General features: G+C 36.0%; 1 protein-coding gene across 2 annotated transcripts in view; it reads right to left on the bottom strand.

The window, feature by feature from the left end:
• Positions 1 to 11,103: 11,103 nt before the first annotated feature.
• Positions 11,104 to 27,564, bottom strand: part of LOC149078581 (reticulophagy regulator 3-like) — a 33,637-nt gene continuing 17,176 nt past the window's right edge. For both annotated transcript variants that reach the window (XM_089240693.1, XM_089240694.1), the window contains 4 exons: positions 26,172 to 26,256; positions 22,196 to 22,300; positions 20,448 to 20,654; positions 11,104 to 18,422 (listed from right to left, as the gene is read on the bottom strand). In XM_089240693.1, coding sequence (XP_089096819.1) covers positions 18,061 to 18,422; positions 20,448 to 20,654; positions 22,196 to 22,300; positions 26,172 to 26,256 — 759 coding nt within the window. In that variant the 3' untranslated portion in view covers positions 11,104 to 18,060. The remainder of the gene's footprint in view (positions 18,423 to 20,447; positions 20,655 to 22,195; positions 22,301 to 26,171; positions 26,257 to 27,564) is intronic.

Genomic DNA, 27,564 nt, shown 5'->3' with positions numbered 1-27,564 from the left:
GGTCCATAAGGATATATTCACGGTATCAGTTACTACCACATGAACATGATGATTCCTTTTCTTTCCTAGACGTTATTCGAATACACCGTCAGTACCTTTGCAGTATTTCTAGTCCGGAGGTATTCGAGAGAATCAGCGCTTCTCAAATTCGTAGCTGTAAGTTTCATTTTATTTATTTTTTTTCAAAAAGCTAAATTCAGTGATTTGAATCAAATTCGAGTCTTTTGATTGGATAAGTTTCACTCCGATGAGGTTTAGGTAAGTGAGGTGCCCACATTTAAAATTTTGGGTCTAGTATTAGAGTTTTTTTTACTATTGTACTCTAGCAAATTAACATTGTCTCTTATGCAGAAAATGCATGTATACATTTTTTTTGGTTTTTTTTTCTGGGCCCAGTCTCTTACCACTAAAATCTATTAGGCTTGACAGAACTTGCTGAAGCCGAAACACACTGCACTGACGTGACGTGACGCGATTATCACGTCAAGTCAGAGCCATTGTTAATTCCGATTCGTGGAAATTCTGTGACGTTGAAGTTATATGACGTGAAATTCCCACGTCACACCGGATTTCCACGAAACAGAATTTACAATGGCTCTGACGTGACGTGAAATCACGTAACATCAGTGTAGTGTGTTTCAGCCTTCATGCGCCTTCCATACTTGGAAGTAATGAATCGGGGCATATGCGCTAAATGAATGTCTAATGTAGCACAAAACCAGTTTCGATTCCCTTGTGATTGTCTAGCAGAGTGTTTTATTAAAACAGGGAGCCATATAGCCTGTTCACGGGTCCTGAGCTATCCTAAGGGAGCAAGTGCCATCTTAACGCGTGGGTCTACCCCGGCACGGCCCGGGGGCCTGAAGCTGAAGAGAAGAGGAGCCTCAGAAAAATGAGAAGCGGTTGAATTTTTCGAATGTTTGCTAGGTAGGGCCTCGGAAAAATCACTTGGCCAGGGTGGCCCATGATGCTCTTAAGGCGGTCCTGTAGGGAGCCACAGGTGAAAATCAAATTGAAGAGCCATGAGAGGTATCTGGGGGGGAGCTGTGAAAAAAATTCAGATGTGAAGAAATAAAGCTGTTAAGCGAAGATAATAGTAGGAAACAAAAATGTACCAACATGTTTGAGTCATTCCACTAAATGTAATTTACGTACGAAAACCAAGCGAATGCAATCTCTTCGAACGAGGGGGGGGGGGGCGAATCACCGAAGTTGTGTATAGTAGTGGGGGGGGGGAGGCGTTAACGACTATATTGTTTTTGTGTTTGAATTTTTTAATTTTTAGATAATTTCGTTGGAATCGCTTTACATCTTGCAACTGCTAAAACTGTATTTTCTTTTACAATTTAGTAAATTAGTGCCTAAACTTCTGGTCTCTAATCAGGATTTTCAATCAATTTGCAGGCAAGCCTTGGTTTCCTGTTTGTTGCTGCTCATCTACGTAAATTTCTAGAAACAAGTCTATACTATACAGGAAAAAACTTTTTCGGCGTTGGGACATTTGCGATTACGATAACTTTCTATTACCTCACTCAACAGTTCAAGAGCCATTCCAAAATTCCCACTTTAATGAAATCACCAAACAAGGAACGCCATTTCACAAGACAGTATTTCCCGAGGTATATATTATTATTATATTACTTTTATATTACACATATTATGATATTACAATAAAAAAGTTCGTTATACATTGAAACCTCCCAACAACGCCCACTAATGGGATCGAGAAAAAGGGCCGGTAATGGGAAGGTGCCGTTTTTAGAAGATTTAGTACAGGCCTATCTGACAAATTGGCATTTTCAATTTCATATGAAACTAAAAAAAATCTAAAGAATCGTGGATAAGAGATAGGTCGCAACAAGTTATGGTGAACGGGGAATTCTCTGGTTTGCAGACGTGACAAGTGGAGTTCCTCAAGGAAGTGTCCTTGGCCGCATACTTTGTTCACTTTTTATCGATAAACTCGATCAGGGTATCGATGGGATTACTAGAAAATTCGCAGATGATGTGAAGCTAATGGGGGTAGTCGCGAATCAAAGCGATAGGGAGTTGATGCAGACCAACTTAAACAGGGTTGCAGCATGGACAAATGAATGGAGCATGACGTTTATCGTTCATAAGTGCAAGGTTGCTCATTTTGGTTCGAACAACCCACGGTTCTCTTGCGAGTTGAATGGTGTCACTATCCCGGATGCAACTAGGGTCACCGATTTGGGAATTCTCATTGACAAGCGATTTAGGTTTTCTGAACATCGTTCAGCGGTGGTCAAAAAAGCGAATAGAATGCTTGGTCTCATTTTCAAAAAGGTCTCTTCGCGTTCTCCTAAAGTCATTCTTCCGCTTTTTCGAGGATTAGTTCGTCCTGGACTGGAGTATGCTGTAAGGTTTTGGAGACCATACCTACAGAGGGACATAGACTTGGTTGAAGGGGTGCAGAGAAGAGCTACGCGTGTCCTTGTTGGCACACAGGGCCTGAGTTATGAAGAGAGACTTCATTTTTTGAATATGTTTACATTGGATGAACTTAGGTGTCGAGGAGATAGGATCGAAGTGTTCAAAATTTTCAATGGGATGGATAGGATGGACCATGAACTTTTAGTACACCGCCAATCGACTGCTTTTACAAGGGGACACCAGTATCGATTGGTGAGGGACAATACAAGGTTGGTGTCGCAGGGAATTTTTCTCTAATAGGGTTGTTAATAAATGAAATAGCTTACCCCCGGACGTAGTAAATTGTAACACAATTGACACGTTTAAAAAGAAATGCGATAAACATGTTGGGGTAAATCGAGAAGCTATCCATTCTTAGAATAAGACAACCATAAGTATTCTTTATGGGCGCTGTATAATATTTTATCATGTGTATATATTGTTTGTAATTTGTGTTAATTGCATTTTTAATTGGGTTGCTGTATTTTTGAAATATATGACATCCATATTTTTATGGGCATCTTTTTATCAGCCACCTCGTTGGGCATTTTGCCTATTGTGGCGTTGTATTTGTATTTGTATAATTCCAGGTTTCAGTGTTGCAGGGAGTTTTTCCCTAATAGGTTTCTCAACAAATGGAATAGCTTACCTCCGGGGATTTGTGAATTACAGCACAACTGATACATTTAAAAAAGAAGTACGATGGGCATAGTAGGATAAATCGAGAAGCTATTCATACTTAGGTAAAATGATAATAATAATCTTTTTTTATGGGATGGGCAGTGCATTATATATTATTAAATTTTTTTGGTGATATATGCTTCGACATTGGGTATTTTAGTTATGTTATTATCTGACATCCATATTTTTATGGGCGAATTTTTTCGTCGGGCAATTTGCCTGTTGTGGCCCTTGTATTTGTATATAAACCTGTAGAATATAGGAGATAGTGGTTTAGCTCAGTACAAGTTTAGGTTGCTCTCAGTGCCAAAGTTAATATTACTATCTATATATTATACCATTATCCGAATTCTCGTTATTGCGCAGACCGCTCGCTTTATTAGACCATTATTCTAGCGAGCGGTCTGCGCTGCATCGGATTATTGTCTCTTGGTTTTCCACTGAAAAGGGAACTACATTAGCTTCAAAACGACTGTATGGTTTTTGTGTTTGAATTTTTTAATTTTTAGATAATTTCGTTGGAATCGCTTTACATCTTGCAACTGCTAAAACTGTATTTTCTTTTACAATTTAGTAAATTAGTGCCTAAACTTCTGGTCCCTAATCAGGATTTTCAATCAATTTGCAGGCAAGCCTTGGTTTCCTGTTTGGTGCTGCTCATCTACGTAAATTTCTAGACACAACTTTATTCTATACAGGAAAAGATTTTTTCGGCGTTGGAACATTAACGATTACTTTAACTTCCTATTATATCATTCAACAGTTCAAGATCCATTCCGAAATTCCCACTTTAAAGAAATCATCAAATAAGGAACGCCACCTCACTAGACAGTACTTCCCGAGGTATATATTATTATTATATTACTTTTATATTACACGTATTATTATATTACAATAAAAAAGTTCGTTATACATTGAAACCTCCCAACAACGCCCACTAATGGGATCGAGAAAAAGGGCCGGTAATGGGAAGGTGCCGTTTTTAGAAGATTTAGTACAGGCCTATCTGACAAATTGGCATTTTCAATTTCATATGAAACTAAAAAAAATCTATACAATGCAGCACGAAATTTATTTTGCATTAAATGTACTTCAATTTTGCATAGAAAATCTTGCTCAACCGTTAGCAACTACTTGTGTAACTCCGGGGACTTGGAACGCGTTCTGTTCTATGAAGATGTGGCCGTTGTTCAGTGGAATGTTTATGTTGTATTTACAAAAAAATTGTTTAAAAATTCTAGCGTTAGTAAAAGATGAGAAATAAGCTATTTTTCTGAAATTTTTTAAGCGTATCAAAGCTCGTAATGCTATGTCGTTTTAAGAAACCACATCTCATTTGAAAATTCTTTGTAATTGAAATTATACTTCTCAAGTCAACGGTTGCAGAGATAGTCCTATGGACAAACAATTAGAATCACTCTGTACAGGCTGTCCAAAATTGTTTGCACAGTGGATATCTCTGTAACCGTTGACTTTCGAGACATACTTTCAGTTACCAAAATTTTCAAATGACGTGCAGTTACTTAGTCTCAAAATTTGTTTCAGGAGTCATATACTTGAAAAAAATAAATTTACTTTTCATACAGCTCCCCCTGCTACGAAGCTGGGCTGGAAGAGATCTCAGCAACGGGATAGGTCCAGTGGCAAGGTTCTGGTTTTCATTCATTCAGGCTTCTGGTGCTCGAAACCCAAATTAGAAAGTTATTACGGTATCTCTACTGATGCCAAAAAAAAAAAAAAAAAAAAAAATAATAATAATAATGTTTCTAAGCGTGCAATATTCATTGAGAAATTCGAATCCGAAAAACGAAGGAAATTCAGGAAAAAACAGTGTTTAATATGGATAAAACGGTTTTCCCGCATTTAAAGCTGCTTGTCTCCCGAATTTCCTCCGTTTTTCGAATATTTGAGTGGATATTGCACTTAGAAACGTGGACATTTTTTTGTTGGTATCAGTAGAGACACCACATTAACTTTATTATTTGGCTTTCAGAGCACACGGGGGCTGTATAAAAAATAAATTTCTTTGGACAGCCTGAATAGTTATAAGCCAGTTGTTACTTCAAAGCGTAGACATTTTTTTCGAATTTCTAGAAAAACACTGGAAGAATCATTATGTAATTTCGAACATGTAAATATGATGCTTGAATCCAAGGATGATATCACTCTCCGTTATATTCCTACAACGGTTTTTAACAGATGGCTGATGCGAAGATGAATTCAGGAAAGAAAATAAAATTCAATTGCCCTCGCGGGAATCGAACCCACGTCCTCTCATTTGCCGGGTGAGCGCACTAGACTACAGAGGCAACGAATTTCAATCTTTCCTTTGAGCTCGTGTGCACTGAACGTCGAGTTGTCGTTGGAAACAAATCCTACATTCGTCTTTGCAATCAGCCAGTTGCTAAAAAACCGTCGTATAATTATAGCGGAGAGTGACATCACCTTAGGATAAGTCGCCATCTGGTGGCAGTGTCAGCACTTGTGAGCTTTGGCCTGGGTTAAGCCCGACCATTCATGTACGGTCCCGTTCAGCGCTCACGAGCTCCAAGGAAATACAGTATTGAATCCTTTGTAGTTTTAATGGTCTCTAAGGCGCTCACTCGGGAAGTGGGAGGACGTGGGCTCGGTTCCCCGCAAAGGTAAGTGAAACGCCTTTCTTTCCTATGTTCAGTAAATCCCATCCTGACGAAGCCACCTATCAGTGAAACCAAGAAGCTCCAAGAACGTGAACTCAAGGGAGGAGCAAATGTTCTTGAGGCCTGAGTTGAAATGGTGGATACTACTCCTAAGGTTTTTTTTGACGATGCGAGAGAAAAACCTCCCTCGTTTTGAGAAAACGCCCCCTCAGAATATTGCAGGAGGAGTGAAATTACTCTTCACAATTACTTTTTCGGATAACACTGATCTTGAGTGTATAAGAGACAGCTGGTGACTGTGTGCAAAAAAAAAACAAAAAAAAAACACCGATCCAGACAACACCATCTATAGCAGATCTCTCCTTTAGATGGTATTAATCCAGGACGATGTGTCGGGAAGGGGGCAAAGTTTGTTGGATCATCCGGTATTTCACGGGTCCAACTAATTTTTCCATATTATTTGGCTCTTGGACGGAGCAATTTATCCTATCGCTCTCACTCACTTCTGGATCCGTGCCTGAGCGAAGGCAGACATCTTCAGCTGAGCATAAAACAGAGACAGGCAAGCACAGCTATCTTCAGCTGCAAATGAAGCGGAGGCACAAGCATCTTCAGATTCGAATGGAGCGAAGGGGATATCTTCAGCTGTGAATGGAGTGGAGGCAGGAAGCTTCAGCTGCCAATGAAACCGAGGCAGATATCTTCAGCTTCGAATGGATTGGATGCAGACATCTTCAGCTCCGGAACGAATGGATGCAGATATTTTCAGCTTTGAATGTAGCGAATGCAGACATCTTCAGCTGTGAATGGAACGGATGTAGGCGGATCCAGTGGCGTAGCCAGGTTTTTTTGTCATGGGGGGAGCGAAATATAATAAGGCGCCTTATTCGGTTCCTCATTTAGGCGCAATTAAAAAAATAAGTATAGAAAGAAACTTGTTAAAATTTCAATAAAAACTTCATTTGTTTACGTTTTGTTTTCGTGTTTATTTTTCGCACAACTTTTTTAACTGAAATAAAAATGTAAATAATAGTTTAGTGTAAACTACAAGATATGCGGAACGAAAAAAAATGAACTTGTCACGACAGTGGGGAAAAAAATATTTATATGGGTTTCTAGAACTATGTAATATTGTTTTTATCATGGGATGTTTATGCAACAGTGTTTTGCAAGTAAAGTTTTGCTCATAAGTAAAGCTGAAAAAGTTCGATTAAAACCTATATGTTCCACTTCCTCTCTGAGTTTTGACGCGAATTTTTGCTAGAGCAAAATTCATAATCATAACTTTTTTCCGCCTTTTTTCATCTTTGAAAAGTGCTCAATTACTTTTTGAATATCAAGTTCATTGGCTAATTTCCTTTCTATCGACAACGAAGCCAATCCCGCTAATCTTTCTTCTTTCATGGTCGATCTAAGGTTTTATAATTTTTATATTTATAACCTGTTGAATGATCTTTCTGCAGAAGAGCTGGAAAGTTAGATAAAGTCTGTATTTGGAAAAATGCCATGTGTAATTATGAATTGGCATTGTGCTGATATTCCAAGCTTTTATGTCGTCCGATATACCTTTACAGAGGTTTCTAAATGAAAGAAATTCCTTCACCAGTTTGTCTTTATCTAAGACATCGTCGTATCCTTTAGCCAAAACAGCGATTTTTTTCTTGCGCGTCGTCTTCAAAAAAGTGAATCGGATCCAGGGAGACAAAGTTGCATGCTGTTTCTTCGAACTGCCTGAATCTTTCTGTTAAGATGTTAATGATGGAATCTAGTGAGACTAGATATGTTTTCGTGATGAAGTTTCTCCGACTATTCGACGCAACTTTATCTTTGGTGATCTCATCATAGAAAAGTTTTTTTTTTCGCATCCTGTGTTTTTTGTGCTCGACAGGAATACCGCACGTTCCCGTTAATTCGGAAGCAGTTGATTCTAGAGTCTGAAATTGACTTTCATAATTTTGACGAATTTCGTTATTTAAGAATGTATTCTGCACAATCATCGTAATGAGAATTGATGAATTCAATGTTGAAGGTACGATTGAGGTATAAATTCATGAACCCCAGCGGCGATGTTTTGACGCAATACATTAGGTAACTTTATGCTACTGTTTGGGGAGGAAACCAGGGCTGACAAAATATCTCGTCCTTGATCGTTGAGGGGTTAATGCTTGTTTATGTTTCTAAAAGGAAACACACACGGTGTGAGTGACTTTTTTTTAATTGTAAGAAAATAATTTTCACCTTCAAACTTACAGTAAACCCCCCCCCCCTCATTTGCGGACACTGGTGGGACAAATAAACTGATCCGTAAAATATTGATGGCAGTTAAGCGAAAGGGGCGGCAAGATTCACGTAGCCCACAAGTGGCAAAACCATAAATCCACTTCCGGACATCATGACGAAACTGTGACTAAAAAAATTTGAGGTAAATTAAGGTATGTTACATTTTAGTCTATTAGAAAATTTTTATTCCAGGGATGCATGAAACTCATTGCTGTTAGCATATTTTGTCCTGGTAACTACTCATACAATTATCATGTAAACGTAAAACACGGGGAAAAGAAATGATTCTAACCTGTTATATTACGTTTCACACGAGGCAACAAATAATTCATATTCGGGGTCTTTTGACTCAAAAGGTCACGGCAAGACCTTGAATAACAGAGGGAGGAGGAGTCCAGACCACATGATACGTCATATCCCTTTTCGTAGATTTTCGAGACATTTTTCCCCGTTTTCTTTAATTCCATTTTTTGTCAAACCAGGAAGTGTGTAAATAATATATATATATATATTCTTCTTTGCCAAATTTTTTTTTCTTACATTTTTCTTTTTTCGTTACGATTTACACGATAATAGCTACCGTACCATTTAGATTTCCTGAATAGATCGTGACCGAAATGACTGGCTGAAAGTAAAATTATATTGAAACGAGACTACTACTACTAAACCATACATGCAGCTCATCCATATTCTTTTTTGGAACTTCTAAGGAATCGGTACATGTTAGAATGTGAGTGTACGAGTTGTGAACTTAGCGTAAAGCTTGTTTCTGTGTAATGATTGTTATAGTGCCATCTATTTTGCGAACTATGAGTGAAGTGTAATGATTGAGTATTTTTTTACGCGATTGATAACCAATCTCGTGACACCTTACACCCTTTGCCTTTGTGATTTAATGTTCTAAGAATGGTAGTTTTTATTTGCCAAATGCCAAAGGAATCAAGGACTATCTGCGCTGTGCAATATATAGCCAGTATTTCATTCCAATATATACTTCATAATGAAATACGTAGGAGATAGTAGAGATAGTTGAGCCACATTTTCCCTTTAGATTTTTGTAATTCCTTGAAGAAAAATAAAGCATATATGGTGGGGTTGTAAGTTTGACACTTTTCCTTCAAAACCAACTGAAAAATATTTCATTTTCAATCATTATATTTGTCTAATATAGTTTTACTTACAGCTGGATGTACATAGGGGGCTCAAGTATCCCCCGATCCAGGGTGCTTGAGACAACATAAAAAAATAATACTTATAAAAGATAATCTTTTCATTCATGCCATTATTTACTATTGTTTTATACATGGTCAGCGATTGACTCGTAGTTCACGAAATAAAAATCTCCAGGTCTGAGCAAAAGGAGTATTGTGCAAGTCACTGCGATGCTTTTATAGGCTTCTTGAGCCAAAAAAAAAAAAAAATTATATCGAAAAATACAGTATTTTTTAAAGACATTTCCCATATGATCTTCACTGCTCGTATTTATATATATTTTTTCCCCGCTCTCTTCTCTCTCTCTCATTACATTTTAAACTTTTCATTCATCTGACGTGGAAAGTCAAATCAAGCTTTGAGATTTGTTTTCTCTTTCTTCCTTTTTCTTTCATTACCTAAATCACACATAGTTCCATTCTTTAGAATTTTTTTTCTCTTATTGCACCCCCCCCCCCAACTCAAGTGAACCCGTAGGACCCTATGTTAAATCCGTAACTCCTATCGCTCCCCTGGACCATTCCATCTCCCACCGGGGCCGATGTTGCCCAATTTGTGAAACACTGACCTAAAGCAAAGCTTTTGGATAAGGGTGCACAGTGGCTTGGCTAATTGAAGGCCGAGGCATAGGATGTTTAGTAGGGACGTTTGTTTTTTTGGTTTAACACCATCCTTTCTCCTATAAAACTGCAGAATAATCCGTAACAATGTAATTAAATAATGTCTAAAAAAATTTATTTAAAGTTTTATTGAGATTTGCTAATAACTAAATTTGTTTAATTGGTTTCACCGCAGTGATAATTGAGCCATGGCTCATCCATCCCCACTTCCCAAAACGTTACAAGTATATCCCCATTACCATTATCTTCATTCATCGAGCCCTTACTATATAAGCATGCAGTTGTTTTTTTTTAATTTCAGATTCACAATGCAGCTGTAAGTACGATCATTACATATAAATAAAGTTCTTGAACTAAGTAAAACTTCATAATGAAAAAAAAAAAATGCACAAAAACCACTACTAAATATTTACTTCAGATGGAAGAAAAGTAACAATTGTCCAGCATACTTCCAAAATATGCAACAGTTCCCCTCCCCCACACACGTGCAGAACTATAAACATTTTTACCCGTTGTCATTTTCAGCAAGTAATAGGGGAAAAAAACGAAGTGGCTTAAGTATGATCAAGTAATTGCCTACTTCAGAACACACAGGAACCTTTTTTAATGGTATGCGAACATCTCTGGAGTCTTCTCTCTAGCTTACTTCAGACTATACTTGGGTTGAGAAGAGAAGTTAAGTGTTATGAAACTCAAAGATAGGTGGTCATAACTTGCCTGTGACCATTTTTGCTCTTTACTGATGGGCCAAACAGGAAATCTGGCAGGTTTTTAGCCCCATCAGTTAGCATGTCAAGGAAAAAGCTTGATTAAAATCAATGTTTTAATTACTGTTGCTCCTAATATACTATAAATGTGATTGAAATGTTTCTGATATTGCTATTTAATGTTTGTTTCGCTTCAAATGTTGTGATGAACCGTTAGTATTTGCTCAAGCATGACAGGCTGATTCATCTTTAATTACACAGTATGTTTCCTTTAGAAATCTCTCCCGAGTATAACTACGACAATAATTACAGAATATTATGTCCTGCCACAGTTTCTACCTTAACATCGACCCTTTCAGCAGAATAGCTGGATACAATTCATGTGTAAAGTTGGGATTACACTAAGAGTTTAATAAAAGATCTTTTACAAAACTTGACTTATTGGTTACATTTTTCAAGCTTTATAAAAGAACTCTTCTAAAAATTTTATAGTGTTATGCCAGCCTCAAGATAGGAAAAAATAACAAAAAGGATGGTTCAAATAGTTTATTTCATGAACTAATAATATAATAAAATGTACAATTTCAATATTTGTTTCCATTCACAATCACATCAAATGTTTCAAAGTGTGACAAAATACTGTTTCTATGATTAATGTACTATTCACAATGAAGATAATATTGTTCCATGCATTGTATCAGACAAACAAAAAAGAGAAAACACTCAAAACTAAATATTTTGGGCATTTCCAGGGGGGAAATTGATACAATGATCTAAATGAAAATCACCATTGTCTTAAGACAGTTATAAATTCTTGTTGAATAATATGGCATAAATGATGGAAAAAAATTGGCATGATTACACAGGGTTTGCACAAATGATTGACACAAAAAATTTTAAAAACTTCTATTTTCAAAATTTTTTCCATAATATCTGTAATACATGAAAATATTAAAACATTTAAAGGTTTTTTCAATACCGCTCATGTCAACACTTCTGTAGAATGGAGTGTCTAAAATTAAAAATAGTGACAGTGAGAGAAAGTTTTTGTGTATAAAAATATGCAAGGTTTGCTTCGTGGCATGCATTTAGAAATTTGTAACAGAAAAAAAAGAATGGTTCAGTCAATTTCAGTTAGTATGTTCTATGGAAACGATGCTATCCATTGAGTTATTTTGAAAAAATAAACTTTAAATGCTTTTCTTTATTTTTATGTGTCACAGGTTATATTACGTGCGATAGTTTTGAAAATATAAATTTTTAAAATCGTGCTATTCACTTGCGCAAACTCTGTATTTAGGATCATGATAACTCATTGAACACTGTTTCTGAGACACACAGAATAAAATAAAAAAAAACAAAGTATAACAAAAACCTTAATTTGTATCGTACCCCTAATCATGCATGGAATTATGCAATAAAAAGGGGAGAAAAATATAATTCTTAAAAGAGGAACTCTCAAACGTACAAATATCTCACAAAATAACATCACACATCACGACAATATTCCAATGTATGCATTCCATATATACCCACAATTTTATATATATATATACACATATATATATTCTCCACACACATGTAACCATTCCATACAGATGCCAAATCGATTTTCATCAAATTCAAACCCTTAATTGTTTTATAGGGAATGGAAGATATAAGACAAAAACAATATTATGAGCAATTCAAGCAAAATTATGCTCAATGAGGATTTGGAAAAAAAGGCTTCCCCATATTTTTGATTTATATAACATTGAAATTTAATCAATCCTGCAAATAAAATAAAACAATTTTTAAAATCCCACAGCAGAAATTATTATGGTTACCAGATTGCCAACTGGTATAAAGTATGGACACTATCGCTGATCATTTTTCTTAAAGAAAAAAACGAACCATTGCCAGACAATCGGTCAAAATTCATGTCATAAAAATGAGCGAAATGAAATCGCATCAATTCCAGAATCAGGCAAGACTATAGGTGCAAACCACCAGAGCACTATATGTCGAAAACAGTGATGTACTGTCAGATGGGGTTATTTTCCACCAGTCATGCCTACTTTTCTCCAAAAATAGAAAAAACTTTGACGATAACATCACGTCAGACAGTTTGACGTAGCATCCCAACAGGAGACAGACTCTTGATCCTCACAACTCAGTCATAAGTTCACTTTGTCAGTGAATGTTTGTGCAGCTTCAAGCTAATGCCACAGTGGGTGAATGTTCATGCTATCTTGATAGAAAAGTAATGTTGATTAAGAATGTTTTGAATTTTACTCTTGACTATTTGTACAGGGGAAATATTGCTCCGCAAAAAAAAAGGATACTTTGCTCCTTTTTGTTTTGATGAAGTTTAATTTGTTCAAGACATGCCATACTTGGAAGATTGGCAGAATTATTGTCGGAACCAGTTGGAAAAGGAAAACATTGATAATTTATAATGTGCTTGTCACTCAGATATCACAAAGTGGTCTCAAGCCTATAGTAAAAGAGACCTAGGAAAGATTGAATAGAAATTGGCATCCTATTTAACAGAGTTAGGACAAGGAAATTAAGAGAGTATACAATGATAAAAGGGATTCAGTGTTGGAAGTGGCCTGAGAGGGAGGATGCCATGGACTACAGATGAGATGACCCTATTTGTGGCATTGATGAAACCACATCAATGTTGCACACCAGGAAAATGTATATCGTTTCCGAAATGATACAACTGATATCTGATTAAATTTTGATCCACATTCTCCTGAATTCATCTTTTTGATCTATTTAGTATGTACGACTATATTTTATGGTATTTTTAATATTTTCCTTGTCATGTGAAGGCTCATTTTATTGATCCAAAATGGTTTATTGATTCAAATAAAATTTCTCTTTGAATGCTTACAAATTTTTAATCCCCTTCATGTTTTGGACTAGGTTACATTGCGGCAGGAGTAGATTGCAGGGATTCAAGTAAGAGTTCTTGAAAGTGGTGCAAAGTATTCATACCCCTGGGTAACTTCGCTCTGCTTTTCAAGAAAAAAAAAATTCATGCCCTTTCACTGCCCCCCCCTTCATATTCATTTGTAATACTTCAACAAAGCACACACCAAAAATCATTCCCTTTGGAGCATATTAGGCACCTCAAAACTGAAATTAAAATAAAATGGAGCAAAGTAATCCCTTCTGACAGTACGTTGTAGAGCAATCAATGCTGCTGCTGTTAGAATCTCTGGAAGAATAAGAAAAGCATGAAAAATGCTGACATGAAACCCCCAGAAGTTTTGAAAGTATAAATTTTTAAAATCGTGCCATTCATTTGTACAAACATTGGCCTAGGTGAGCCAATGCATTAAGATGGCACTGTGCTTAATGACTTTACGCTTATGTTCAAGACCAAAAAACAGACATATTGATGACGTAGTCTTTCTTTGTAACCTAAAAATCAACACTTGACAAATTAGAAAGTGATTTAGTTGCTGGCAAAATCTAAGTCAAATGCATTTTCCCAATGATTCAGTGATAGTCTTTCCGTGTTTAGAGTGATACTAATGTCATAGCTGCCAACTTTCGAGAGAATTAAGGAGGTTTTCGAGCACATGCAAATTCTGCGCAAAAATAAATGTAAAAGGGATTTTTCATTGTATAAAAATCAAAATTGTAGAAAATTTTTTCCTTTTCAAAAATGGTGTTAACACTCACCAAGCAAAAAAAAAAAAAAAAAGAAAAAAAAAAGACATGGTCGAATCGACATTGCACATTTCAGATGTCGATTCGACACTGGCTGTTTAACGAAGTTTGTCCTTCCCCACCAAAAGATAGAGTATTTTTTGTAATTTGACACAATGGTGACAATTTACACTGCACTTATCATTTCTGGGATTAAAAACGAAAGCAACAGTCATTTTTCCAAGTAAATTCTTTGGGAATAATTTTTACGATTGAAAATTTTTACAATTAATCCCCCCCCCCCAAAAGTGGGGATTTTTACAATCAAGGTCAAAGTTCAGGAGATATAAGAATTTTTTGTTAGTCTGAAACATGAAATAGGAAATTCTTAAGCCATCCAGAAAATCTGGGAGAGTTGGTTGTGGCTATGTAATATAATTTTTGAAATAACATCTTGCATTGTGATTAGACTACATTTCAGTAATCGCAAATATAAAATTTGAGATGGCAATGCCCATCTTTTAATTTTCATGGAGCTCTACTGCCATTGTCATATTCCCCCCATGGCTACCCAATATTTATTAAATACAGCAAAAATTATATATTTAGAATTAAAATAAAGTTTTTCCCAGATTGAACGATACATATACGGCTGAAAAATTATTCAACCTTTTAGTTAATTTCATAACAGTATGGTATGATCACGAAATCTTGAAAATACAGACCATCCGTACTATGTATCAAAGTCTGGCAACTTTATTGTCATTATGACTTTCCATTTAGGACAAAAAAGGCCACTGAATTGATGATTGGTATGTTTCAAATAACTAGATGTTGCGCGAATACTTTATAAAATTTTATAGATATCAATGCCAATTGCTATTCATGTTTGCATTACTATAGCTATGCATCAATACCATACATTAAGCTTGAATTTCTGCCCTGCACACATGCAACGAGAATTCACTTGGATCCATATTGTATTAAAAATCTGTAGAAATTACATCTAATTGCAGAAAGAAAAAAAAATTGATGTAGGTAATTTTAAATGGTGAGCAAGTACATAATATAGTGAAATCTTGATATAAACGATACTCTGGGGACCAATCAAAAACACTGTTGAAAAAGGATTGTTATATCGAGAGGGTTATTTAACATTAGCCTACAGCCCTTTCCAAACAAATCTTGAAGAAGTAGTGTTATAGAGGACTTATATCGAGTATCATTATTGCAAGGTTTCACTGTATTGTTTTTATCACATTTCTCATTATGGCAAGCATCATGCACAAATCATAACTGTATATATTTTAAGAAATTTAAAGGGAAAACCCATGAGAGAATTGTTTAAAAATTTGTAATTTTAGAATCAATCAAAACCCTTTTACATGAAAGTTTTCAACAACTGGCTGATGTAACAATATTATTAGGGAAAGAGAAAATTCTACTGCTCTTGCTGGGAATCGAACCCATGTCCTCTCTCTCTATAATGTTTTTAAGAGGAAAATTAGAAAATAATCTACAAAATAACTGAAGTCTATTAGTAAAGAATATTACATAGGATGAAATATGAAAATAACCAAGAGGTCTAAGTGGGGAAAGAATTTTTTTCACATTGGAATGAAATAGGGGAAAAACCAAGAAAATAAGAACTATTATCATAGGATAAAATGGTAAAAAAAACCAAGTCTTATAGAGAAAAAAATATTACGTAGGATGAAATAGGAAAAAAAAGTTACGACGCATTAAAGAGTAGGAAAAAGTTCTAGAGAGGAATTTTTTACACAAAATAAAATATTAAAAAATATATATTTTATAAAAGCATTTATTGCAAGAGATCAAATAGAAAAAAAACCCCAGTATCAAAGAAAAGAATGTATTGCACAGTTTGAGGATGATGTCACTCTCTGCTATCAATATGAAAGTAGTTGTTTTAACAACTAGCTGATGTGAAGATATTTGGGAAAGAGAAAACTCTGCTTTTGCGGAGAATCAAACCAATGTCCTCTCTTGCCGGGAGGGTGTTCTAGACCAGTGGTTCTCAACCTTTAGAAGCCTGTGGCCTAGTAAACCTCTTCTGCATGAGTGGAAGGCCTCGCCATACAAACAACTAACGAGACATTAATAGGGAAAAATGAAACAGTGAATTACTCACGGCCTGGTGTGAGGGCCCGGTACTGGGTCACGACCCGGCCGTACATGGACAGTCTGACCTAAGTCAGGCCAAAGCCCACAGTTGCTGACACTGCCACCAGATGGTGACTCATTCCAAGGATAAGCCTGAATTAAGTACGACCATCCATGTATGACCTCGTTCAGTGCATACGAGTTCCAAGGAAATAGAGATATTCATTGCCTTTCTAGTCTAGTGGTCTAGGGCAGTGTTTCTCAACCACCGGGCTGCGGCATGGTACCGACCAGTCTGTGAATGATCAGCCGTTTCATTTTTCCTCATTCATTTTCAGTTAGTCTTGTGTTTGACTGGGCCTTCCACTTACAAAAATTACTGAAACCGGGCAGCAGGCTTGAGAATTACTAGTCTAGGGCACTCTCCTAGCAAGAGAGAGGACATGGGTTCGATTCCCAGCAAGGGCAGTAGAATTTTCTCTTTCCTAAATGTATCTTTGCATCAGCCAGCTGTTAAAAACATTTGTATGGGTAGCGGAAAGTGACATCCTCAGAAACCCCCCACTTTTAATTTATCGAAAGTTCTTTAAAAGAACATTAAAAAATACTTGAAAATGAAAATAAATATCCAGACACATTCTATAGCAAAAAAAAAAAAAAAAATTATCCACATGATATTTTCTGGTTTGTTTTCGCCACCTCATGAAATCTTAATCCAAAAGCACAACACGCACATAAAATCATCGATTTCTCCCTCGGTAACCATCCATGGGGGAAACACTGCAGAGGGAAATGAAATGAACAGCAAAAATAAAAAATACAAAGTGGATACTTATGACCACCCAATAATTGCACACGATTCCTTGTGAAAAACTAATATAGGAAAGTTTTTTCATTTTTTTATTTGACAAATAATTATGGAGTTATAATGCATTACAAATTGATGCAGTCGCTTCAAAATCCTGCCAAATTCACCGAACGTGCACCAAACATATAACTTTTAAGCTCTCAGCAATGCCATAACCCTGAGAGTAAATCAAGAAAGCTAAAGCTGTGAAAACCAGTTTTTTCCCCCTTTCCCTTAGAAAAATGAACCTAACAGTGAAGGAAAGAAAACATTGCCACATTTGGCAAAAAAGTGCTTATTTTGGGAAAAAAAACTTTGCAGTGGATCTCGTTCGGCTAACACTTAACAAATCTGGTCATAAATTTGCTAATGGGGGAAGGTAACACGTAATAACAAGGTTATTCTCTCTCTACACAAAGAGGAAAAATAATCAGTCATGAACGAAAATAACTGAAATGTCTTCCTATAGGATTGAATATTTAAGCTGATTTTACATAAATTAACAGCAACCCGCTGCATGGGGAAGTTTTTTTTCCGTTGAATGTTTGGCATGTAACTAACCTTTAGAAAACTGACAAGTCACAAAATTTCAAAATGTTATAACTCCCTTAATATTCGTCCAATCCTAAAATGAAAAATCCTTTTCTATATTAGTTTTTTTACAATAAATCACATGTGTAATTATCAAGCTGTCCATAGTATCCACCTTGTATATTGAGAAAAAAAAAACAGTCAAAATCACTTAAACATAAGATACACTTTATACAAATTAGCTTGAGTACAAATGCGCAAAATATAATAAATTAGTATCACACACTTGCTTCAGTCTGAGGTGGGGAGGGGGCAGGCAGAGCGGAGAAAGAAAAATAAAATCATTTTGCGCTTTCAGTTATTTCAGTTTCTTCCAGTATTTCAAAATCATCCAACTCCCCATCAGAGTCACTCGGGGAAGAAATAACTTTGGTGTGCTCAGATTTTTTGGCTTCATTCTTGGATGATATTGGTTCTTGCTCGACAGGAGGCCCGAATGACAGGCCTTCCGTAAACGGGGCATCACTGTCTGTCTCGCTGTCATCATTGAAGTAAGTTGAGACAAACTCCATCTTGCTTCCTTTGGTGATTTTTGGCAAGTTTTTGTCACTTGGTAGGGCTAGATCATCATCTTCGTCCGATTCATTCACTTCCTCGACACTGGGAAACGCACCTAAACCAGCATACAAGGATGACTCTTCACCTGAAATTAGTCAGATTTTTAAATCATTAATACCCCAGAAATTCATGAAATGAGTTTGATTCATAATGCGCACAAGTTACAGATCGATACCTCCACTAACTGCATCTAACGAGAAAAGCGGAATAATATTGCAATATAAAAAATGGTAAGAAATATCTCTCCAATAAGTGCCAATTCACCCTTTAACGCAACGGTATGTAAACCTTCTCAGTTAAATGTTAAAATTTAACCTGCATGGATCATTAATACTCTTTTCGGTAAAAATTCAAAGCCATAGGACCCATCAGTAGATAGACTAGCAATTTGCACACTGAATGTTCAAATCAGTGATTGGTGAACTCCCCCCCCCCACCGGCGGTGATGCATGCTTGTATATGCCGATGTAAGAAGTGATAAAGATTCCTAATCTCATCTTGCGATACATTCTGCCAGGCATTTATCAATTGTTGCTCCAGATCTGCAACATTTTTGGGTGCCTGAATCTGGCAGCCTACCATGTCCAATACATGTTCGATTGGCAAAAGGTTTGATGGCCAAGAAAGAGTATCAACAGCATGGAGGCAGTCTAGAGATATGCGAGCTGCATGAGGCCTGACATTATCTTGTTGGAAAATGGTTTGAGTATTAGGTGCCATGAAGGGTAATGCAACTAGCCACAGGATGTCATCAACATATCATTGAGCTGTTAAAGCTGCACGCAGAACGACTAGAGGTGACCTGCTGTCGTAAGAGATAGCACATCACGCCAGGGGTAATAGCTGTGTGCCTCTCTAAAACAAAGGCCAATTTGGACTGCTGGCCCCGGCCTCTCCACACACGAGTCCAATGATCATCTAATTCAAGACTGAAGTGGGATTCATCGCCGAACACTACATGATGCCAGTCTGCGAGACTCAACCTTACCCAACACTGTCTGGACTTCAGTCTGCTGGCCATGATGATTGATAGAAGTCTTAAAAGCCGCTGTAAGAGTAACAGTGGCACGAAATGGAAGGTGCGACAGGTCGTATGGAGGAGTCTGCAACACGTTTAGATAGCAGACAATAATGCTGTTGGGGCAGTTTGGGCCTGTACCATACAGTCTTGCTTCGCATTCCTTGGCCTTCCAGAGCCTTCATTCCGCTGATTGGTTCCTTACAGCAACCATTGCTGCAAGCATCTTTGCACAGCCGTGTCCGTATGGTGCAGGTGACTGACTATTGTTCAGTATGACCAGCCAGCTTCACACATCCCGACTATGCAACCACATGCAAAGTCGTTCAATTGGTTATAAGGTCTGACATCATAACAGCATTATTGGATGTGTCTCCAGAGAACTGTAACGCCAACAAAGAGAAAAGATAAACCATCTGCGATTGTTACCTGTTTTTATAAAATGCTAGTTGGGCAGTAGAAATGAGCACTATGATCGAAGCTAACATTCATTGGCCTTGTGAAAATTTACTCATTTGCATACTTGGCATAAAGGACTTTGCATGTGAAATTGAGATGATCGGATTTTTAGGGGTGCTTTTCTTTTTGCAAAATAGTATTTATAGTACTATAAATATAATATTCATAAATTAATTATAAAATATAGGATTTATGTCATGATAACATTGTGTAATTGACGTGTTGTATATAAATAAAAATGAAATATTTTAACTTCAAAAAGTATAGAGTAATCAAGGCCGAAAATAACGTATAAATGGAGGGAGTCATGTAAACAGGATTTAACTGTAAATTTTTTTTTTACCATTTAAACCTTTTTCTTACTATATTCATGAATGAATTAATTTAGTAAATGCCCACAAAATTCGGGTTTAGCGGAAGTATGAAATTTGGAATTACAGTGAACCCAGCTTAAAAGTTTCCAATAATGTTAAAAAAAGGAAATCTTGAGTGATAGCAAAATTTGAGACTACAAAAATCGAAGTACTAAGTGGGTACGTTATGAGCGGGAACCACTAAATATCAAATTTACAACTACTGCATGTTTAAATTTTAAAAAGCGGTGTGAAATGATATATATTTCTTAAAGCTTACTGTCGTATGTAGTTCCATTTGCTTCAAGCTCATTTGTAGCCGAATTTTGTTCTTCTTCTTCCTCATCTTTCTCTTCTACGGTATTTAATTCCTTAATTCCAGATGGATAATTTGGAAGTGAAAGCTGCCTTAGAACTGCTGCAGAGGTCTCAGGCAAGAACTCATCAAAATCATTCTCATTATTTGATACTCGGCCCAAGTCAGGTACTAGGCATAAAAATGAAAGAAATTTTCTTGAGAAAGAATGAGATGAATGTTACATTAGGAAAAAAAAGCTAATAGCTACACAATGTCACAATGTATGCAAATGGATGAAAGCAGCGAGTATGCCTCAAAATAAATGACAAAACCTACAAGGTTTTGCACTCAAGGAAAGCCAGGAAAATGTATTACCTTTACCACAATATAGAAAATTAGTTTAAGTAAAATATAATTAACATGAAATTAAATGGCAGCTCGTCAGAATTTTGGGGAAAAGCAAAAAATCATTTTGTATTTTATTACGATACCAATAATCTGCTTTTTTTTCAGTCGAACTATTTATTACATTATCTTTTTACCTCCATGTCATATGGAAATAATAATGTTCTATCTGTAGAATATTAAAATACATAATTTGTGCAGTGAACCATAATTGATATCTTTCAAATGTTGAAAATCATCATTCAGCTTCAGCAGGTGTCATCGGCAACATTTTATTGCAAATTGTGAAAATTTACTTCAATATTGTATTGTAATTTAAAAGACTGCATCAATATCTATGAATGTTTTTTTTTCTGAGTGGACAGAAGAATAAATAACACGTGCAACCAACCACTGCTTTCTTCCTTCCTATGTTTTAACACAACCAAGGCTCTTTTTTGCAGTGCTTGACACTTTTAGGTGGAAAATTAACTTATTGACATACAGTAATTTCTTGAATTATGTTGGGGCAACTCTCAATCAAACACATTTTGAACAAAGCTTGAAGGCTTTTCACACCATGTTCTGAAAGAGAAATTTTCCCCAGAAAGAGAAATATATAGGAAAGGGTGAAGAAAATCTGCAAATTTGCCCTTTTTCTCTCCTCCTAAGGAGTGTGGGGACATTACTATTGAAAAAGTTTACCTAAAAACTTATTTTTTCAACTTAAATCACTGAGAACAAATTAATGTGAGTTGGGGTACTGCTGCATAAAAGATTCGGTTCTGGATATGAAGAGTGACCATATGATCTATATTTTATGTGAAACTTTATTTATTAGCACATTCAATCAAATTTATCAAATTGATAGTAATTCAACGACATTAAATTAATATCAAACCCATTTGCAGAATTAAATTAATGCTTAAAATTTTCTGCAGGGATATCTGCCTTTTCATCCTTTTCAAGAGCTGCTCCTGATAATATCAGAGAGAACTGAATGAAAAAATTAGGATGATGCTATTGACATGAAATTCAGATTAAAAATTTGTTACAGCTACATTTGAGCAAAATCATCTGCAGTGAACCTTACTTTTTTTTTCGATAACGTAAGTGAACAATTAATTGCAAGTCTTAGGGGCATTGGAAAACATACGTACAAGCATATTTTTTGTAAGCAGGTCTGTCTGCATCTCTAACTTGAAATATGTCAAAACATGTATTTTCTCTAATAGGATCTTTTATGAAAAGTTAATTTCTGTGTCTATTTGAATAACAGATTAAAAGAAAAGAAATCAATGTAAGAATGAAAGTAGGTTATTATTCAAAGCTCTGATGATACTTACCAACATCAGATGACTTGTAAGAGCGCAAGATGGCTGCAATGTTCTCATGAAAATGTATAGGAGTCACAAACAGCATAACGCCAGGTGCTAAGCACAGTGCCAAGACTTAGAAGAAAAAATATTAGGATTATACATATAATATATGAAACACTTTGTAAGCCATTCCCAAATATTTTTAGTAAAATTGATTGATACAAAAAAAATTGATTATTAAATTGATTTAAACAATTATAGACAATAGATAAAAATAGACTACTTTTTTTCTCAGCCCAATGTATCAAGGAAACAGAAATCCAAAAAAGTATATACAAGCATGATTGCCCAGTATCCAAGAGGGCCTGGGTTCACATCCCAGTGGAGACTAGATGACTGTTATTTCAGAGTTCACCTCAGAATAAAATCCAAAAATGTCAAAATATCTGTTTCCTTGAACAGATTATCTTAATTACTCTAATAGACTATTTAGATCAGTTGTTAGAATAAAGTATTCAACAAATTATTAAATGCATATACCAGGGGTGCACAACCTTTTTAGTTCACCGGCCAGATATGCAGTATTTTTGCCCTTCACGAACCAGAAACTTGTATACAGGGGCAACCACATGACCCATATTTCATGGGACATTCCCACAATTTTGGCTGCTCCACCTTTTTTTTTTTATAAAATGTCCCGCTTATTCCCAGTTATATTCAACAAGCTTTGCATTCTTCATTCAAATGACAAATTAAGACTATTTTCATGACTTATATATAAATGTGAAAGTATGCATGTTTGTCCTTTATACAAATCTGTAATTTTAGACTGACCATTGCCAAATTTTATACTAAACAGGACTGGGATTGAATCACAGGCTACTTTGAAAGTTTGTCAGAGCTGGGCAAAAAAGCATAGGGCAACAATGGTTCCTGGGTCCCAACAGTCACTTTCGGAATGTTTACTTCAGTTACCATGGTTGCCAAACAATGCGTTTCAGACATTCATTCCTTTACAATGGTTTGCCTCTTTTTAATGCTGCCTGTATAATAGTTTATTTCTTCATAATGGTTTGTCACTTCAATCCTCCCAGTAATTGAAGAAAGCCTGGGCAGTGCCAGGTATTATGGCTAGTAAATTACATTGTGATTATTAAGACTCGCATTAATTGCAATTATAAAAATTCATCTCGCATATCTGTCAAACATGTTTTTTGTGAATTGCAGTTTTACCTATTGTGACTTGCAGCAGCCCTCTATTCCCACCATTGGTGATTTTTCAGCAATTTCAGCGATAGTTGGCAACTTCACTTGCATTTGACAATTTTTTGGATATAATTGACAACCTCCATATTGCAATGTCTCGTATGGATCTCAATTTCATGTATTCTTATGAAGGAAATATGGTCATGCTAGGTATTCATTATATTGTGTGTGTATTGACACTTTTCTACTGGAACAACTTTCACAGGCTGAATGAAACTCCTTTGCGGGCTGCATTTGACCCGTGGAGCATTTTTGCACCCCTGGCATATACAATCAACACCTATTGTAACTACCATGCAGTACTATGATCATTCCATTATGATGACAGGTTCAATGAGTCCAAAATTTTCTTCTAATCATACAATGTTATTTTTCATCCAATATAGGGCCAAATGCCATTGTAATTTTTGCAAAGAAATCAACAAAAACTGCTTTTAAGTGTGTTCGAAATTGATCTTGGCCCTTGATATTAGAGAACTTGGCATTATCATCTTGTTATGGCAAGAGAAACAAAGGGATGCCAAATACATACCTGTGTGTGACTTTCTTTCAAACAGAGCATAACTTCTGTCTATTGCCATAGGTGATCTACTACAGAATAAGTTGTGCCAGAAGTGTGAATGTGTACCTTTATAGTCCGAGTGTGTATCTAGTATTGTACATTGATTTTTAGCAATACAATTTGTTTCAGAAACTGAGTGAAGTGCAATGATTGAATATTTGTACAGTTGTAGGTATGCTGCTCTGTGGCGAGACATTTTAATGGGAAAGATTGGCTCACATTTGCGCTTCTGTGATAAACTGCCACTTTTCACCTACCAATCTTAATTCAATGTTAACAAGTTAGGCCTATTAATATAGTTGTCTCGCCTCAACTTGGAAATAGCTTGGGCTAGTAATATGACCCCAAAACTGATAAATACTTGAGTGTCTCAAAGTCCAGCCAACACACCCTTCTCAGTAATGAGTTCACGGAAAATTTTGTAGATTTGAAAGCACTTTATATAAGAGGAAAAATCATGTTAGTCACCACACATTCACAGTTTGTCACACCCGAATACACCACTACTACTAAACCAGACATGCACCTCATGCACCTTGTCCATATTCCTTTGCGGAACCTCTAACGAATTGGTACATGTTGGAATGAGCATGTAGTGAAACCTGGCATGAAGTTTGTTTCTGTGTAATGCTTGTTATGTGTAGTGCTGCCATCTACCACCAGTTTTTCTAATTATGAGTGAAGTGTAATGATTGAATGATTTATCGTTGTAGGCATGTTGCTCCCTGTGGCGAGACTTTAATGAGGAGATCAGCTCGCATTTGCACCTCGAAGTTGGGAACCACAGGAAACGAACTTCAGCTGACCTCCACTGTGGTGACTGTGGGGTTCAAACTCGGATCCTCGTGATGCGAGTCGGTCTCACTATGACCACTTGACCATCACAGCGGCACCCCGAATACACCAAAAACCAACTTCAGCTGACCACCACTGATGCTGGTGAGGTTTGTGTCCTTGAGATGTGAGTATCCCTTATGACCACACAGTGGCACATGTGTGACTGCTACATGACTGATCCCTCCATTTCTGTTGGAATCCAGATTGAGGACGAAGGGTATGAAAGGTTCTGACTGAGAAAAAGACATGTCACCTAATAGTCATTTATAAAAAATGACTTCTTAACATAAGGAGAGAATATACAGACAAGCGAACTTATATCTTCATGCTGAACCTGAAGAATCAGGTGCAACCAGGTATCCATCACTTATGCGATTTGGAACCTTCCCGAACAATGGATGCAACTGGAGGTCACAATCTCAGAAACCTTCACTGAAAATTCCAGTTTTAAACATGCCTTCATACTGAAAAGCAGAACTTTTTTCCAAACAACCTCCAAATATAACATGTTGTCAGATGCAAGAAAGCACGTTCTGAGAGTATTGTATGGCCCCCTAACATTCATGTTGTCAGAGTCATGCATATTTCATGTTCTGATCTGCCGAACAAATGAATGAAGGCCTGAACTCTGCCGCTGGACTTCTCTTCCAGCCCAGCTTTCTACTGATGCAGCCATCTGTGTTCTATACTTTGAAATGAAATTGACCAATGCCTGAATCTTCATGTTATGTAACTATTGCAATAAAAATCTGCCCTGTGTAAGGGATAAAAAATGCATAAATTTCAGAAATTTTGAAAAAAAAAAATGATCCAGAGAGAAATTACACCGTAGGACCTATACCACCCTGAGTTTTATTAAGAATGTTTGCTTACATCTATTTAGGAGTGAATGATGTGTATTGATAGAAAAAGCCCTTTCAATTCACAGCCAGGTTGAATACGGGATAAGTCCAGTGGCAAAGTTCTGGCATTCATTCATTCAGCCATGTAGAATACATGTATTGCTGATGAATCTGAAATTTGGCTTCATATACAGTTCACAGTGCAGCAAATATAAATATGAAGTTATGAAATGATCAGCACCATTTATAAATACGTACAAAGAGTAATGCCTTATTTTGTTCTATACTCAGCGTGCATTGAGTTATTTATTAATACATACATGCAATATTTTTGTTTATTTCCACTTCTGATTACTAATTTTTTTTCCAATCACAGTTCTGAAGTTAAATAAATTTATATTGTTTCATTATGAGACAACATGTTTCACATTGAAATCTATTGAAAAAAAAATTTATGAAAGTCCCATTAAATAGAATTTTACTACAAGGAACTTACCTAGAAAATACACTAGAAGAACCCCTGGAACAGCATAGCCCAAACATGCGAGCCAAAAGCAAAGTACAGACCCAATTATGCAGAACTGCAATTATGCCAAAAAATAAAAAATAAATAAAAAACACTATTTGAAATTGTGATGATACAATTGATACATACAATTTTGAATGAACTTTATAAAAAAACAATTTAATACAACCAAAAAAAATGTTTTCCTTTGATATTTTAAGGAAATCAAAATTGTCCTTTTCAATTCTCAAACACGAATGATTAATGGTGTTCATATTTTATGGAGATAATGTAAAAAACAATAACTGATTAATAACTGTTATAGTTGATGCTGGTTGTAATGGTGGTTCTGTTTTAATCAGACATCCTAAATAAGGTTGTATCGTTATCGGATGTGCCCTCCTTTTTGATGACATTTCAAACATTCTCCTACATTTCAGAAAATTTACCCTTTTGTCATCCTTTTCAGAAATTTTTTTTTTCTTAGGAAAATTTCTTTCCCCAATTTGAAACATATCTTTTCATTGACATGTTTTCGTGGTTTTTTATTGACCAATAGTAGTCGAAATTCCCACAATTTTTCTGTTTTTTAGCAATTCTGTTCTAGTTGGAAAAAATTATTGTTGTCAGTTTTATTGGTCAGAATAGTGGCACAATCTGTTGTGAAAATTGGGAAAGTGATGCTACTAAAGGTTTGAGAGCAGGAGTCTTCCTTTCTCGGTTTTTGGATCCGATAACCATACAAGGTGGCGATATAGATATTGGTGATATTTTGCTGTGCAAGTCTAAGCGTTGTCATGAAGCCAGCAGACACTGCTTGTCAACGTTCCCTTCCATTTGTTTTGAATAGATCAAAGGCATTGGAAGTTTCGGAAACATGCATTTACATTATGCATTAGTGATGCTGGGAGTCAATCAGAAAAATTATTTTTTCATTTGAAAAAACAGAAATTACATTCGTGAATTGATTTTTTTGTGAAGTGATTTTTTTTGCTTAAAATCAGGTTTCGCATTTCTCTGGTTTTGATGAACGCAGATGACAAAATTACCAATTATTGTTGCTTCAATTCATGAAGAGCTTTCTCCAGAGGTCAAGCCAGTAGAGAATTTAAAGCATCAGTTCATTACATTTGTCACTTCATTTTATAGGGATTTACATAAACATAAACAATTTATTTGTGAAATACCCACTGGGTGCTAACGTTTGAGAGCACACTTCACAATCAGCAGGATTCTGAATCATACTATATCACAGCCACTGTAGATACTTGCAGCTCGAATCAGACTCAACATAGAAATGATGAAAAACCATGCTGGGGTAGGATATCTAAAAGCTCATGGTCACAGTCAGCATTGTTAACAGATGCAAAAAATATGTATAATA

The sequence above is a fragment of the Pholcus phalangioides genome, unplaced genomic scaffold (assembly GCF_987345545.1).
Source record: "Pholcus phalangioides strain wild (caught in Gottingen) unplaced genomic scaffold, Ppha-v1.0 ptg000013l_1, whole genome shotgun sequence".
NCBI classification, from domain to species: Eukaryota; Metazoa; Arthropoda; class Arachnida; order Araneae; family Pholcidae; genus Pholcus; species Pholcus phalangioides.
The sequence above is the reverse complement of the archived record's forward strand: the minus strand, read 5'-3'. Positions and strand labels throughout refer to the sequence as shown.